Source organism: Cavia porcellus, unplaced genomic scaffold (genome assembly GCF_034190915.1).
Source record: "Cavia porcellus strain 051 isolate PalLab524CR breed Dunkin Hartley unplaced genomic scaffold, mCavPor4.1 scaffold_8, whole genome shotgun sequence".
NCBI lineage: Eukaryota > Metazoa > Chordata > Mammalia > Rodentia > Caviidae > Cavia > Cavia porcellus.
Genome location: NW_026947491.1, coordinates 6,820,352 through 6,836,851, shown reverse-complemented (window position 1 = coordinate 6,836,851; position 16,500 = coordinate 6,820,352). Strand labels below are relative to the sequence as shown.

The following is a 16,500-nucleotide window of genomic DNA, read 5'->3' as shown; positions in this document are numbered from 1 at the left end:
GAAGGTCGCTGTCCCCCCACCCACGGGGACACAGGAAGCAGAAGTGCCTCGTTCTCTGGGACTCGTGTTCCCGTTTGGAGAACACGTCAAGTTGGGACTCGCACAGGACCCCAGGAGACGGGCGCAGACACCTAGGTATCCCTGAGACAGAGGAGGCCTGACTCAGCCTGTGAATTCATTCAGAGCTCTGCCGAACTCCGGGCTGGGGGTGGGGGGGGTGGTGGTACTGGAGCGGAGTCAACAGCTGGTGGCACAGCCCACGACTCGGCTATTTACAAGCGGCTAAATGAAGGGTGACTGTAGAAGAAAGGCTGTGAGCCGGGCGTGGTGGTGTACACCCGTCATCCCAGCACTGGGGAGGCTGAGGCAGGAGGATCCCCATGAGTTGTTGGAGGCCAGCCTGGGCTATATAGTGGGTTCAAGGTCAATTTGAACTACACAGTAAGACACTGTCTCAAAAAATAAAAAAGAACAACTTTCATGAAGTAAGCCCAGAACCCTGGGACAGGAGCCACATGAAAGGCAGACGAGGAGGACTTCTCAAAAGAGCACTGCAGGGTCCAGGGCCGCAGATGCTGACCCTCTGCAGAGGGGCGCAGGCACCACCCTGGCTTTCTGCTCTCTCAGCCCCATGGGCTGGGACAGGTGGCGGCCACACAGGAAAGACAAGGCACCAAGACACGTGGGCCCCACAGGAGCCCCACCACACTTCCTTGGGACCACGTTCACACTTTTGTCAGTGGTGGCGTTCTGAAAGGAGCAGAGTGTTTGCTTTACTTTTGGCTTTTGGTTATTTTAGGGAACTGAGGATTGACTGCATGACCTTTCCTCTGATTGCATCCCCAGCCCTTTTTATTATTTGTTTTGAGAGGAAGTCTCACGAAATCACTATGCAACTCTGGCGGGGCTGGAACTTGAAATCTTCCTGTCTCAGCCTCCCAGAGTACTGGGATAAGAGGTGCACTACCACACAGGCTTCTTTAGGTTTCTTCTTTTTGGTTTTTTTTTTTTTTTTTTAGGGGGAAAAGTGTCCTTTCTTGATGAACAGTAGCAGTTTGTCCCTTGGCCTACCAGGCTGCCTCTTCTAATGCTACAAGCACAGTAACAACCATCAGCCAGGGAAGGACCTGGATGTGTGAACCCCGTCTGTGTGTGTGTGTGTGTGTGTGTGTGTGTGTGTGCATGCCATGCTCCAGCCCAGGACAGTGCCTGAAAATCCTCTGTTCCAAGGTCTCTGATTCACCAGAAAGGGACTTTGGAATTTCTGTCTCTGAGCCAAAGCCTTCCCTCCCCCAGCCTGGTCAGCCAACGCCCAGAATGGATTGACGGCAGCCAGGTGGCACTCAGATTATGGCGTTGGGTGCCAGTGATGTCTCTGCACTCAGTGTGGGAGGTGTCACCAGGGCCAGCTCTGGGGAGAGGAGCACAGGAAGGAAGGAAAGTGGATGGGCCGGCGTGAAGTCCCGAGCAGCCCTGCATGTGGTCAGCCGACGAGCGGTTCTCAGCACCTGCAGGGCTTTGCACTTGCTCAGGAGGCCCCCTGGGGCCGGACAGGGACCTGGTCCCATCGTGGCCTGTCCCTTCTGCTGCCCCAGGGGAGCCCCAAAGACCTTGCCTTTAAATATCACTGGCTTGGCTTTGCATATCTTCAGCAAATTGTCAGGAACAGACACCGGTTCCCCAGAGCCCATGACAGGAAAAGCGACTGAAGCTGGTCCCACTGTGCCAGCCTGGGCCACACCTGCACCTTCTGAGAGGATGGGAAGTTTAGGGAGATGCATAGGGAATGCACGGAAACCGACACATGTTTACAGGAAACAATTCAGTAAGGCCTCCCCTCCCTTCACACACACTCGTCCCGACACCCTCGCCACTTTCTGCAGCAGCTCTGAAGTCCTCCTTCCTCAGGTCTCTACCAGGTGGGATCAAAAACACAGTGGCTGCTGCTGCCAAGTACCACCCAACAGAAAGGCAGCTCAGAAAAACACAATGCTGTGTCCTCATCCACCTCAGCACCGTGCAACTTCCAGCTCTTCCCCTGAGTCACAGTAACCAGGAAAGGGAGACGTCTGGATCCATCAGGACATCCCTGAGGCAGCCTGGACAGCACAGCTAAAGATCCCACCCAGGGATGACACTGGCACCTCTCTAGGATCAGGCAGTGCCATTCAGCATCGCCAGATGTGGAGTCGGCCCCCTGCCCTCCCCTGACCCATGCACACCGCCAGCACTAAGGCAAGGGTGGCCATTGTGTCTGGGCCTCAGTCACTCACCGTACTTGGCTCTGCTCACGATGCCCTGCACATAGCCAGCATCCCCAGCCCATGGGGACTCCGGGGACCACCCTTTGTGGCGTTTTTTGGGAGGCCCAGAATTTGACAAGATCCCTAGAAACATCAGAGCATGAATTAGGCTGCAGCTAGCCATGAGCTCGGATACATTTTCCCTTAATTTGGAGAATGCTTACTCAGAATTTTTAGAGCACAGTTCATGATGGATTTTATAGCACACAGCTTACAGTTGTTTTTTTGTTTTGTGTTTTGTTTAGTTTTACACAAGGGCTAACTATGTTGCCCTAGCTGGAAAGTGGTGAGCCTCCTGCCTCAGCCTCCTTATGAGGAAAACTGAGGCAGGAGGATCACAAGTAGGTTGGACCCCAAGCTGGACAACTCAGTGACTTAGTAACATGCTGTCTCAAAACTTAAAAACTAACAACAGGGCTGAGGCTGTAACTCTATGCAAAGGTCTTGGGTTCAACCCCCAAAATCCTAATTAATTAATTAATCCGTCAATTAAAATCTACTGTGAAAATGTAGCTTAACAGGGACTGAAGCCTCCTGGAGGCCAGGCACAGTCCGTCCCCGCCCCCCAGCACTACCAGGTTCCAGCACTGGGGGCAGTGCTGCTTTGCCCTGCTCCCTTGGCTGCTGGGCAGCTTGGTTCCATCAGAGAAAAGGAGGCTGAACCCACTGCGGCCACCTCCATATGACAGCAAGCCAGGTTTTGGACTGCCCTGACAAGTGACCCCAAATGCCATGCCCTGGTCCCACAGCTCCTTGGATGCCCCCTCCATGCAGAGCCCAGGTCCCTGGGGAGCCCAGCAGCCAGGCACACAGAGGTCACCAGGCACCCTGATACCACAGAACTTCCTGGTGCTTGAGCCCAGTGCCTGGGAGTAGGGACCCCAAAATGAGCCTCAGAGACCCCACAGGGACAGGGATAGTGACCGCTGTCGCTTCCCTGCCCCTGCTGCAGGCCCACAGCTAGGTCTTTCTGCTTCCTTCACTGATCAGCAGTCACCCCAAGTCATACAGCAGCTGCTGCAGTCCCTGGAGGTACCCCAAATGACCAAAACAGAATAAAACTAAATCAAAAGCTAAAAGCGTGCTGGAGGACTCACATCACAATCCCAGCACCTTTAGAGGTTGAGGCATGAGGATCAACAAGTTCCAGGTCTCAAAATAAAAGATTTTAAAAGGAGCTGCTCAGGCCCCGGGAAGCCTGCCGTATGGAGTGCAGGCCAGGAGACTCCTGATCTGGTTCAGGGACAGAACTCAGTCTCCACAGTCACAGGCCCGGTCCTGAGTCCCACCGCAGCCCTGAGGTCAGCCCTGAAGGGAAATGTGGGCTTCAGGCTGCACCTGTGGAGCTGACCTAGCCTTGGACCTGATCAGCTCTGAGGCCTCGATTCACCCCTTCCACCCTGATGGTGGCCCTAGGAGGTGGCCGGGGTGTGATGGAGATGGCAGCAGCATTGGCCCTGCCCAGCCTACTGAGCTCCATCCCCAGCCCTTTTTACAGTTTTCATTTTGAGATAGGGTCTTGCTGAGCCCAGACTGAGCTCAAGTTTGAGATCCTCCTGCCTCAGCCTCCACAGCAAGAGGCTTTCAGGTACGTGCAGTGTCACATGGCTCTGCTCGTCCCTCTTCCCAATCTGCCTCCCACACTGTATCTCCTCAGCGCCTCCTCCACCCTCTTCCTCAGTTTCCCCAGAACCCCACCCTCCTGACGCTGCCACATGGGATGTCTCTCACTGTCACTGGGGCTCTCACTATGCCTCAAAATGCAAGGCAGTGCCTGGCACAGACCACAGACCACATGATACTGCCACCCTGGCCCAGTGCCCACCCAAGCCCCTAAACCCCAGGACACTCCAGGCCATGTGTGTTACCTAAGGCGGAGGGTCGTGCCAGCATCACCAGGCTGCTCTGTGCCAGCTGCTGGTGCTTGGGGGAGTCTCTGCCATTGAAGACTCTGGAGCCCGGGGCTGCTGCCATCGGGGGCTGATCAGAGGCCAGGGTAGGTCCTGCAAGCAGAGAGAGAAGCCAGAGGGGAAGGCCAGGCAGCGAGGCTCACCCTCTCACCGCCCAGTTGACCCCATGTTTCTTGGGGCCCAGAGCTTGAGACGTGGGGCCTCTGCTCCACTGACAGCACACAGGCACACACATGCACACACACACACACACACACACACACACACACACATGCACGCACGCACACGCTCCTATCTGCGCAGTACACCCTGCTGCAGTGAGTTTAGCCCAGCCTGAACCCAAAGCAAGGCCGGGTCTTTGTGTTCTTTCTTCTGGTACCAGGAATCGAACTGAGGACCTCACGCTTGCCAGGCAGGTGCTGTGCCACTGAGCTAAAGCCCCGACTGCGCTTTGCTTTCTTTTTCTTGTCCTTTTTTCTTTTGAGATAGGCTCTTGCTCTGTAGCCCAGGCTGGCCTAGAACTCGTAGTATTCCTTGTGCCTCAGCCTCCCAAGAGCTGGATCACAGAAATGCGCCATGATTCCCACCAGGCTGGATCATAGGAGTGCGCCATGATTCCCACCAGGCTTCACAGGGAACCGGCCGGCTGCAGCCCCGTCTCCCCAGCTGCTGCCCCATCGCCTCACCTGCCTGCTGAGCACTCATTTGGATGCCAAGGTTCAGCCCAGGTGCTCCAGGCTCACCGGAAAAGGCAGCCAGAGGCCCCGAGCCCTCTAGCAGTGGGAGGACAGGACCGGAGTTTGCACTGGCAGAGGCCTGGCGGTTTCTGAACTCTGCAGGGAAAGAGGCGGATGTGAGTGCCCACATGCTCCTCTGCAGCAGCCACCACAGGGCTTCCAAATCTGGGATTCCTCCCACAGGTGAGCAGGCTGCAGGGAAATAAGAGTGTGACCACGCAAGGGGTGTGCAAACATCATCCCAGCATGCTGGAAGGCCGAGACAGGAGGATCTCAAGTTCAACCCCAGCCTGGGCAATTTAGCAACTTAGGTAGGCCCTGTCTGAGAACAAAAATAAAAAGGGATGAGCCTGGAGCTCACTGTGAAGGACCTGGGTTCAATCCCAGCATTGCAAAGAAGAAAAGAGACTGGCTCGGGAGCCATGCCACCCACTGGGACACGGGCGGGGACTGCAGGCTGCACAGGGGACACAGGTGAGGTGACCACATCGACCCCACAGAACCTGGCTGGCAGCTCCCAGCTGACCACACAGCACCCCAGACACGAGGGACTGGACGGCTCCTGGCCACTCTGCCAGGGCCCCTTCTCCTCCCCCTCAGCCGAAGGGACACCAGGACAGCTCGGCACCACACCCAAGTGCTTCCCCAGGGACTGAAGCACAGGGCTGGTCCCTCCAGTCACAGTGAACAGGGTCATGGGACCATGGCACATTACTGAAGCCAAAGTGTCTCTAAATTAGGGGTTCTCCATCTCAGCACTCTGACACATCTGTGTGGGTTTTTGTTTGTTTGTTTGTTTGTTTATTTTGTTGTTGTTTTGGTTCAGTCTGTTTTACTTTTTGAGACGGGGCTCACTATGTAACCCCATATTCCCTGAGTTTGAGGCAGGTCTCAAACTCGAAGTGCTCCTCCTGCCTCAGCCTCCTGCATGCTGGGATGGCAGGCGTGCTACACCACACCCCGCTGAACACTGACAGTTTAAACCACATCATGCCAGGCACTGCAAATGTTCAAATGCATCCTTGGCCCCTGTTCCTGGAGCAGTTCCCTTCAGCCATAATGATCAGAACTGTCCCCTGGGCCAGGCACCGAGACACACGGCTGTCATCTCAGCACTCAGGAGGCTTAGGCGGAAGGATCGCCATGAATTCAAAGCCAGCCTGGGCTACAAGGTGAGTTTAAGGCCAGCCTGAACTGCTAAGCAAGACCCTGTCTCAAAAAAAAAAAAAAAAATTGAAAATCAAAAAACAAAGGGTAAAACACTGTCCCTTGGGGAGAAAAATCGCCGCCAAGAGCCACTTTCCACAAAGAGGCACAGCACAGCGTGGATTCTGTCCGCCTTCAAATGCCCCTGGAAATTTCCCTGTCCCTGTCTCGGGAAACATCTGCTGCATGCGGGCACTGTGCGCATGCGCTTTGCCATGGACAGTGCCCCTCCGCCGCCCTGCCGCCCCATGAGCCACCGCGCGAGCCTCACCTGCGCCCTTCCAGCAGATGGCAGGCCCCTGGGTGAGCGCGCCCTGCGCGTCGCGGACCAGGTAGCACTTGAGGTGCTTCTGCTTCTTGGGCTGCGTGCTGAGCTTCAGGTTGATGTGGCTGGAGAACTCGGTGAAGTAGCAGAAGCCCGTCCTGCCACAGCCCACGCAGTTCCCGGAGAAGCCTGGAGGAGCCACGCGTGAGTCCCGCGGATCCCCACCACCCCCACCCGCCTCGGCGCAGGGGGACCAGCCCGGGGCATCAGCCAGGCAGGCCTGGAAAGGCTTCCCGGCTTCGCAATGCCTGGCTCCTCGGGGCTGGGGAGGGCGAGGCAGCACAATGTCACATTTAAGCCCAACTTGGGCCACTCAGCAACTTAGTGAAACCCTGTCTCGAAAATAAAAAATAAAAGGGAGCGGGGATGGGTCCATCCCTAGGACTGCAAATCATCATCATCATCATCATCATCATCATAATACCAATTATGTGTATGATCTGCAAGAGCTTTCTAAAAGGTAAGTCCAAACGCAGTAAGCACCTTAGTTTAACACCTCCAGTGTTTCTTAAAAACATCATTTATGAGGGAAAAATAAGGAGGAAAGGATGTTTATTAAAACTTAAGATGAACCAAATAATGGATTTAAGAGAAATTTAACCGGATCTGGATTTCAATAAACAAGTTGTTAAAAAAAATAAAATAAAATAAAATTTGTGCACTTTGAAGAAAACCGTCGGTTTTGTGCTATGGGACTTGCAACAAAGAGCCCTTGTCTTCTAGAGATGGACACTCACGGGTATCTACCGCAGATGACATAATGTCTGGAATTTGCTTTTTAAAACCCTCAAGGGGTAGAAGAGGAAGTAGCAAATCAAACAGGGCCGGCTGGGGCTGAGGGCCAGGGCTGCCTGCTGTTACCTGCTCAGCCCGCTGCAGCTGGGTCGCGGCTGCTGACCACTGAGCAGCACCTGCCCACAGCCCCCAGCTTGGGCGATGCTCCCACCCTAGGGAGCCCCAGCATCCCTCCAGCGTCTTCATCCCTGGTCCCCATTGTCTGCCATGCCCCGCAGCCCCTGGGCTGAGCACCAGTGCTGGACCACTGGGTTCCAGTTCAGGCCCTGCGGCTGTCTCCTGTGTGACCTCAGCCAGCCGGTTGCCCTCTCTGTGCCCTCAGGGCTTCCTAGATTGCAATGTCTGTGTCTTACTGGTTACTGTAACTTAGAACAATTCCTGGTATGAGATACATGCTTAGCAAACACCAGCCTTACCTAGGATGTCACTGCTTCTGATCTACAAGTGGCAAAAAAAAAAGGTGCTGCTGCTCCTCCTTCCCCTGGGTGGCCCCCAATCCCTCTGCTCTCTGAGAGAGGGTGCCCCCCAGGAGTTGGGGAACCCCTGGGAGTGCCACCGGCACCTTTCAGTAGGATCTGTATTTCTTAGTTTGAAACAAGGTCTTGCTGAGTCACCTGGGGTACTCACACCCTCGTGCCTTGCTTTTCTGGGACCTCAGCTCAGGGCTTCTGAACAGGCCAGGTTGGAAGATTTATTGACCAGGACTTTAGCTGATTGTGTTTGCTGTGTCTTCCGCCACCCCAGGTTTCCCAGGGGAGAGCCAGGCCAGAGCTGAATGTCCAGCCTTTGAGGTTAAACAGTCCACACACACAGGCTTAACTGTCCACTTGCAAAGTCAACAAAGGACTCAATTACTCGTAGCTAAGAACTGAACCTTCTAGCAAGATGTGAGCTGTGATCTAAAGCTACAGGAAGGGTTCATAGTTTTTAAAATGTATGATAGTACTCAGGAGGCTAAGGCAGGAGCATTGCTGCAAGTTGGAGACCAACCTGGGCTACAGCGTGAGCTCAAGGCCAGCCTGAACTGGAAAGCAAGGCCCTGGCTCAAAAAGACCAAAACAAAACAAAGCAAAATGTGTCACAGTAAAAGACCCCCTGTCACAAATCCCTCCAGAAACTTTCCCCCTCGTTTCCCACACACTCAGGCCGTCTTCCTTGACAACGTGGCTGTGTGTCATCTGTTTTTCTTAATGGGACATTGGGTATCTTCCAACTGTCCCAGTCTCTGACATTGAAGCCAGGCAGCCGGGCGAAAGGGTTTCCTGGTGAAACCCTGATACCCACGTGCTGTTTTCTTGAGTTTCTCAGATAAAACCGCTGGGCGGATCCACAGTCACTAACACAGGACTCCTAAAGCTAGGACATTCCACAGCCGCTTTATGGGTCACTAAAAGGCCCCTGCAGGGCTAGGAACCACCTGGTCCCAGCAGCCCCGGGTTTAATTGCAGGAAACCTAAACACAGCCAGGCACACAGGCCAGAACGAAAAAAACTGCTCCCAAAGAAGAAAGTGAGGTTATTAGCAGGCGGTGGCTGTCAGCGCAGGAGGCTCTAGAGAGCAATTAACAGAGCCCCTACCCGGCTTCCTGGCCACTGGCCCTGGGGGCACCTGTGGGAACAGTCCGAGACCAGAGCCAGGCCCGCCCAGATTTACTCATTTAGGGCCCTGGAGATTCCTTCTCCCAAAGCAGAGGAGTCCAGATGAAGACCCGGCCAGGAGCCATACACACGGCTCACATCCATCTGCCACTCAAATGCCAGCAGACTACATCTGCTACTCGGCCTTTGGGGCCACATTAAGCTGGAGACTGGAATTTTAAGGGGCTGGTGCCCATAGGAGACCAGAGATTCCAGGGTTTAACCCAGGGGGTCGGTGGATCCAGAGGCTTCTGAGGACAGCAGGCTGTGGTCACCCCTCACCTCCCTGCTCCCCAGTGGGAACCCCATGACCCAAGGGCCCCTCAGAGATCTGGTGTCAGACTCAAACTCTGCAAACTCAGATCACCCCAGTATCAGGGAAGCACAATGAACTCATGATTGTTCAACAGATCAAAAGCTAGGGGAGCCCACAGTCCAAACAACACAAGCCCACAGCTCCTGGGGGCACACGCCTGTCATCCCAGTACTCTGGGTGGCTGAGGCAGGAGGGTCACAACAATGAGCCAGCCCAGCCTGGGCAACTCAGTGATTTAGCAAGACCCGTCTCAAAGGATAAAATAACAGCCAGGGATGCTGGGGCACACCTGTGATCCCAGCACTCAGAAGGCTGAGGGAGAAGGATCACAGGAGGTTCAAGGGCGGCCTGATGACCCATTCATCACTCAGGTGGCCACTCAAGGAAGAAGGTCCATGACAAATGCATGGAAATCTGGAACCTGGGGTGATGGCCGTTACAGAAAAGAAGTCTCATTTTAAAATAATCACCACTTCCAGTCTGCAGCGATGACCCATTGGCAGCAAAAGAGTTAAAAGTCTCCGCAGAAACATTCCACAGGAAACTGTCCTGCCCCTCCCCACCCCACAGCATGCCCCCACATGCATCCACAGCATACCGGATCAGCCAGAGATAAAGATGACTCCTCTGTGAGGCCAGCAGTGACCTTGTTCCAGTGGAACTGTTTGAATTCAGACACGGGCAGATGTTCCCGGAGGGTTAACAAGGAACAGGGTGCCCCAGAAAGTACATTTCTGAGATAGCTGTATTTATTAACTCAGTCCGTGTCTCACCGTGGGGCCCAGGCTGGCCTCAGACTCGCCTCTAGCCTGCCTCAGCCTCCCGAGTGCTGGGACTACAGGTGTGCACTGCCATACCTGGCTTTCAGTCCCTTAAAAAGCTCCACTCTTGGGGCTGGGAATTTAGCTCAGCGGCATAAGGGCCTGCCTTGCAAGCACAAGGTTGTGAGGTTGATCCCCAGGGCCTATTAAAAAAAAAGCCCCATCCTCACGCTGGCTGCAGGGTCTCTGTCTCAGGGATCGCTGTACCCAGCCCCTTAGCAGTGTCCTGTATCCACATCAGCTCCTCTCTTATTCTGACTTTCCTAAGCTGTTTCTTTTTGGGCCCACAAAAGGCTCAGACCACACTGGAGGCGGCCTGACCACGCTGGGGCCACTGCCAGCTCATCCCAGAAGGAGCACGCACCCAGCAGGGCGTTGTGGCCGCTGTCATCTGGCAGGAAGCGCTTGTCCACAGCGCACACCAGCAGCTGGTCGGGCAGGCTGGGGGACTTGACCCCCACCAGCAGGAAGCCGGCGGGAACCTCCAGGGGCTCGTTGCAGACAGACATGAGACGCAGGTCCTTCCCAGCCTGGCAGAACCCTGCAGGGACGACAGGGCCACATCATGCCCGAGCGCTCAGGGCCAGGGCCACAGCGGCCAACTCGGGAGCCATCCTCAGCGCGGGGTCGGGTGCAGAGTCAGTTAACTCTGGGAGAGGAGCAGCGCTCTAAGGTGGAAATGCACAGTTAAATAACTTAAAGAGCAAACTACAAGAGGACTCTGGGTAACCGAGAGGGGGCCTCGTGCGAACGGCGGGGGACTGAGAGATACAGGGAAGGAAAGAGTGAAAACGGCTGATGTCCACCTGCCAGGCCCCTCATGTGTTTCTGTTTCTTCCAGGTCCTCGCTGTCCCTGAATGGCCATCCAAGAGGCCAAGACACATCCCTGCTGGCCAGCCAGCTCAGAAGCAGGGCACCTGTCTGATTATCCTTCTATCAGTCTGATTATCCTTCCATGATCCGAGCCACCACCTAATTAATAATGTTCCCTAAGGGGCTGGGGATTTAGCTCAGTGGCATAAGCGCCTGCCTTGCAAGCAGGCAGTTGTGAGTTCGATCCCTGGTACTGATAAAAATGAAAAAGACAAAAATAATAATAATAATAATGTTCCCTAAGTGGTTGACGTCACACTTGTCTGTGCTTTCCACATGTTGCTTCTTCCATTGAAGTTTCATGGCAAACTCCTACAAAGCCTGCAAAACCCCATGGAGGAAGTCTCCCCAAAACTCTCAACCTGTGACTGGAAATGTTATTCTCCTCTGAGCATCATCACTTGTCCCAACCCCAGCATGCACCAGTCAGGGTGCAAAACATCTAGTTCCTGTTCAGTGGGGGACCTTGTATAATTGCTCGTCACATTGCCAGAGCAAGAGCTAAATGATATAAGGTATAACCAAAGTATCAGTGTGTACATTTTTACAAATCTGCATTTTACAGAAGCCTGCCATGAATCCTCTCAAAATCCTCCTCTCGCTTTGCACACACTCCTCCCATCCTCTGAGCCACTTCCTGCAGCAGCTCTGGAGTCCTCTTTCCTGAGAGTTTTTAGCTGTGCTATCCTGGCTGCCTCGATGCCATGAATGGATTCAAAACATCTCCTTCTCCTCATCATGGCGACTCTGGGGAAGAGCCAGAAGTCACATGGTGCCAAATCCCCTGACTAAGGGGGATGAGGACACGGCTTAGCTTTCTATGCGCTGCCTTTCTGTTGGGTGGAACTCGGCAGCAGCAGTCACTGTATTTTTGATCTCACCTGCTAGAGACCCTCAGGAAAGAGGACCCCAGAGCTGCTGCAGAACGTGGCAAGGACGATGGGACATGTGTGCAAAGTGAGGGAGGATTCTGGGAGGGTTCTTGGCAGTGTGTCTTTCGCTGTAATAATGTTTCACGGTTTGCTTTAAATGTTCGCTGTCTCTTCAGTCTCCTCCCATACTCCGCTTGTCCCACAGTGAGACAGCTCTGAGAGCTGTTTCTTGTCATCCCTTGGGATCAGTTCTGAGTTACACACGCTGGGGGAGCAGACCCAACTAGGGAGAGAGGCGGATCCTAGGCCCCAAGCGGCTAACACCAAGAATGAACCTGTGGAAGAAAACCCCCTGTGAAGCTGAGGCTGCCAAAGAGCAGAGCGGCAGAGGAGCGATGAGCAGGCGTCACCTAGGGGAGCCCGGGGACACACACAGGCGCGGACAGGACCCATGGCTCCTGGTGCAGGTCCAGCCTGGCCCAGAGGAGACTGTGCTGTGGGGGCTGGGCTGGTGCCCAAGAGGGCTGGCAGATGCTGGGCATGGTATACACACCTGTAGACCTAGCACTTGGGAGGCTGAAGCAGGAGGATTGCCAAGGGGTCCAAGTCTCAAGAAATTAAAAATTAAAATTACAGAAAGAGGGGCGGTAGAGACTTACCATCCATGGTACAGCAGCCTTCTGGAGGGGGAGCCAGCTGGTAGGGGTTCGGAGGGCCGTTGGTGTCCAGCCCACCCTCTCCCTCCTCTTCCTCTTCCTCATTGTCCACTCGGCTGCCCCCTGGACGTAGAGAGAAGTGTGATGACTTGCAAGGCCACTGCCATCTGGGTTTTCTCCCTGGGAACTCGGCCCAGGACCTGGAGGGGGTTGAACCCCAGGCCACACTCTGTTATCCAGCAGGGCTCAGGACAGTGACAAGTTCAAGGCCAGCCTGGGCAACTTAGCAACACAGCTACCCCTTATCTCAAAATAAAAAACTGAATAAAGGGCTGAGGACTCAGCTCAGTGGGAAGCCGGAGATCATTTGCTAATATGAAAAAATGCACGAGGTATATGCAGACATTTCAGAGTCTAAGGGTCAGAGGCCCAGAGAGTGATCCACAGCAGTCTCATAGCCTGATGTGCTCAGCTGTGCCTGATACCCAAACTGGTATTCTCCCCACTAAACTACACCACTTAGTGCAGAAGACAGAATATCAGTAGTGTGAACCATCTTAATGGGGCACAGGGGAGCTATTAGACTCTACATCGCTGTTTAATTCCAAGGGAAAAATGTGTCTATATATTGCTCTAAATAACCAACACACCTAAATAGTGTGTCATACATATACTCCAAAATGCCATTCCAGAAGGCCCTAGAATGTTCCAGAACATTCTAGAACAGGCCCTAAAAGCATTCTAGAACACTCTGGCTTTAGGAAACTACTTAAGGGAAAGTGTGTCTTGGGAGGAATGGGAGAGCTGACATCACCAGAAGAGCCTGGACTAGCCCACAGAAATCCCAGCACTCCCTGGCCTCCACATGGTCACTATTGTGACCTGGACCTCAGGAGGGTCCCAAGTGCCTGGAGGACAGGCCTCCCCGAGCTGTCCCTGCACCCTGGACACCCAGCACAATACCTCATAGAGACGGAGCTCAGGGCAGCCGAGCGCAGCCCGCAGCTCGCCTCACACTGAAAGCCAGGCTTTCACAGACACAGCTATTTTCAAGGCTTCCACCGCTCTCACTTAGACATCTGGAGTAGACGTCTTCTTCCACTCTGGGAGGCTGGCGCTGCCCTTCAGTGTGCTGCTACCTCAGTCCATCCAAGGTGGCAGCCAAGAGCCGGGACCCTCCCTCATGGCTCAGAGCTTGACAGGCCGCAGGATCGTGACAGAAGCCCCATGAATGAAGCAGGCCCCAAGCTGGCCAGTCAGGTAGCCAAAGGATCCCAGGGCTGGGACTGGACTCCCAGGTGTGATCTGACTGCATGCCCAGGCGCATCAGCTCCCAGGGCCCACCTGGTGCCCACAGGCCAGGCGTCCCAGCCTCTCAGGAGGCTGAGGCAGGAGGATCACTGTGGGTTCAAGGCCAGCCTGGGCCACACAGTCAGCTCAAGGCCGGGCTGAACTGTACAGTAAGACCCTATCTCAATAATGCTAATAACAACAATAGTAACAACAACAATGCTCTGTCTGCAAAGCCAACCCTCCAGGACCCACAAGGAGTTGCAACACATCCCGGGTGTCTCCTATTAGCATAGTAGAAAAAGGAGTGAAAAATTCCAGAAGAGAAACAGCAGCCTTGCAGCCAGGGCCTGGGAGAGCAAGCAAGCCAGGAGGAAGGAGGAGGGGAAGGGGAGCAGGATCAGGAGCTCAGCCCCCAGAGTCAAAGGGCTTCCCGCGGGCAGAGCGAGCAGGCCTCGCGAGGTCAGAGGGCTGCCCCGGACATTCCAGCGCCTTTGATGGGATCAGCACCCGCCCGCCCGCCAGACGCTGGTCCCCAGGGTGGCAGACAAAGCGGGCCGGCAGGGTCGGGTGGCAGCAAAACTCGGGAGCCAGGACGGGCTAGAGCTCTGGAGTTGCGCTCAGTTCTGCAGAGCCGGTGCATCCCCTCAGGGCAGAAACCCTCAGCGGCCCCGGGCGCTCCCGGCTCCGTTCAGGGTCCTCGCTAAGGAGCCAGGCTGGGGGGGCAAGCGCGAGGAGGTGGTGGGGTAGGAGTCCCGAGGCGGAGCTGAGTCCCCTACTGACCCGCACCCTTGGAGCCCGGGGCTCTGTCCTCGAGCCCTGGCCAGGAAAATCATCCCGGGGCGGATACAGCGGGGTGGAGGGGGAGGCCGGGAGCTCGGAGGGAAGCAGGAGTTGCAGACTTCGGTGTACCATGGGGTCGTCCTGACTCAGCCTCGCCCTGCAGCTCAGCAGCTTCTGGGGCGACACCACAGAACTCAGTGTCTCCACAGTCAGCGGCCCAAGCACAGGGTCTCGGGAGTCCCTGCCACGCGGAGGTGGCACTTCTCATGCCAGAGCACAGCGGTGCTTTCTGAGTGAACACCTGAGAATTCGGGGGTTTCCTAATTGGTAGCGGGGACCAGGACTAAAGGTGTTCTTAGCCCCAGACTCAGCTCGGAGGAATGCTCAGCTATGCCATCAGCGAAGTGCATTTAATAAGGACCTTTTTGGTCGGCCTGGTTTTTGTTTTTATGGACTGAGCAGAGTCTCCTATAGAGCAGCATCCTCAACTCCCTTTATCTGTTTTATATTTTGAGACCTCATTAAGGTGTTAAACCTTCCAAGCGTGCTCCAACTTGCAATTCCTCCCGCTTCAGCCTCCCACAGTGCCGGGATGACAGGCGTGCAACACCATGCCGGCTGGTGAGGACATTTTAGAAGGGGGGTCCCCAGCAAGGACACAGAACTGTCACAAGATCGCAGCGAGTTTGAAGCCAGCCTGGGCCAAGTAGAGAGCTCAAGGGCAGCCTGAACTACAAAGGGAGACCCTGTTTCAAACAAACAAATACATACGGATACACTTCCAAACAGAAACTCTCCAGCAGCGGCTGCCACATGCCACAGACTGCTGCGGGCTTACCGTGCACATAAAAATACACAGCGGTTAAAAACTACAGCCCTGTAGGTGTCCGGCTGGTTAAGTGAAGCCTAAAGTAAGTCATCCCCGAGCCTGAAGGTTATCTATTTACTTAGCTATTTACTTACTATGTACTCTTGGCAATGTAATCAATGTGTAAGAGATCGCCCTGGTTCTTCAAAGTTTCCGAAATGCTCCCTGCAGCTGCTACCGCGGGAAGCTCTAGGCGCCCTTGCAGAGGTACAGGGCGAGCCACGGGGCAGAGCAGGGGGCACCCCAGACCTCCCGCTGAAAGCCTCGCCGCCGGGCAGCCTTCCCGGGAGCCTAACAAAGGCCGCCTCTGGACGGCTGCGCGTCGCCTGCCCCTGCCGCCTCCTCCTCCAAGCTCTGCGGCTCGCGCTCGCTGTGCGCTGGCTGCGATCTACTTTCCGGCGAGCAGCGCGCGAGTCGTTCCTGCAGGGCGCAGGGTCCCCGGGCCGGCTGGGGCGGTGGAGGAGGACCCCTGGCCTGCGTCCCTAGCGAACGCCGCGCCTCCTACCTTCCAGCGAGGAGAGCTGCTGCTCGGCTTCCAGGTAGAGCTGCGAGAAGATGGGCCGCGGCACCAGGCTGCTGGAGCGCAGCGAGGCCTCGATGGAGCTGTGCAGCACCTCCTCGAAGCGCGCGCTCTGCAGCTGCCCGGCGTACGAGTTCCCCATCGCGGGGCGGGGCGGGGCGGGGCGGGCGGCCGCGGCCCGGGCTCACAGCGGCATCCCGGTCCGCGGAGGGCCCGGTGCTGCAGGGCTGCGCCAGCAACCCGCAGGAGGAGGACGCGCAGCGGAGGCGGCTGGGCTCTGCGGGGAGATTGCAGGAAGTCGTATAAGTAACAACCCCGGCCGGCCGGCCGGCACCGCCTCACTCAGCCCGCCCGGCCCAGCAATTGCTCGGGCCCCCCAGGGAGGCCGGAGCAGCGACCAGGGACTCCCCTTTTGGGGGGAGCACGGTTACACCTGCAAAGCTTAGCTTCCGAGAGAGGTCAGGAATCACCCAGGCCACCCCCCAAGTAAACCCTACCCTGATTTTCTTTTTTCTGTAGCAGCCTCGCTGAGATATAGTTCATGTAACAAAGGGGGATTTTCACAACGTTGCACAACCATCATAAAA

The 16,500-nt window shown here is 55.5% G+C and overlaps 1 protein-coding gene across 10 annotated transcripts in view; it reads right to left on the bottom strand.

The window, feature by feature from the left end:
- Window positions 1–16,272, bottom strand: part of Greb1 (growth regulating estrogen receptor binding 1) — a 37,779-nt gene extending 21,507 nt beyond the window's left edge. For 2 of the 10 annotated variants that reach the window (XM_013144452.2, XM_023561913.2), the window contains exons 1-8: window positions 15,899–16,105; window positions 12,456–12,575; window positions 10,415–10,591; window positions 6,428–6,610; window positions 4,900–5,046; window positions 4,172–4,306; window positions 2,274–2,387; window positions 1,616–1,750 (exon numbers count right to left, since the gene is read on the bottom strand). In XM_013144452.2, the coding sequence (XP_012999906.2) occupies window positions 1,616–1,750; window positions 2,274–2,387; window positions 4,172–4,306; window positions 4,900–5,046; window positions 6,428–6,610; window positions 10,415–10,591; window positions 12,456–12,575; window positions 15,899–16,055 (1,168 nt within the window). In that variant the 5' untranslated portion in view covers window positions 16,056–16,105. Of the gene's footprint in view, window positions 1–1,615; window positions 1,751–2,273; window positions 2,388–4,171; window positions 4,307–4,899; window positions 5,047–6,427; window positions 6,611–10,414; window positions 10,592–12,455; window positions 12,576–15,488; window positions 15,703–15,898 lie in introns of those variants that run through there. The other 8 variants (XR_010049119.1, XR_010049120.1, XR_010049118.1 and 5 more) reach the window with 8 other exon arrangements.
- Between the last annotated feature and the right edge of the window lie 228 nt (window positions 16,273–16,500).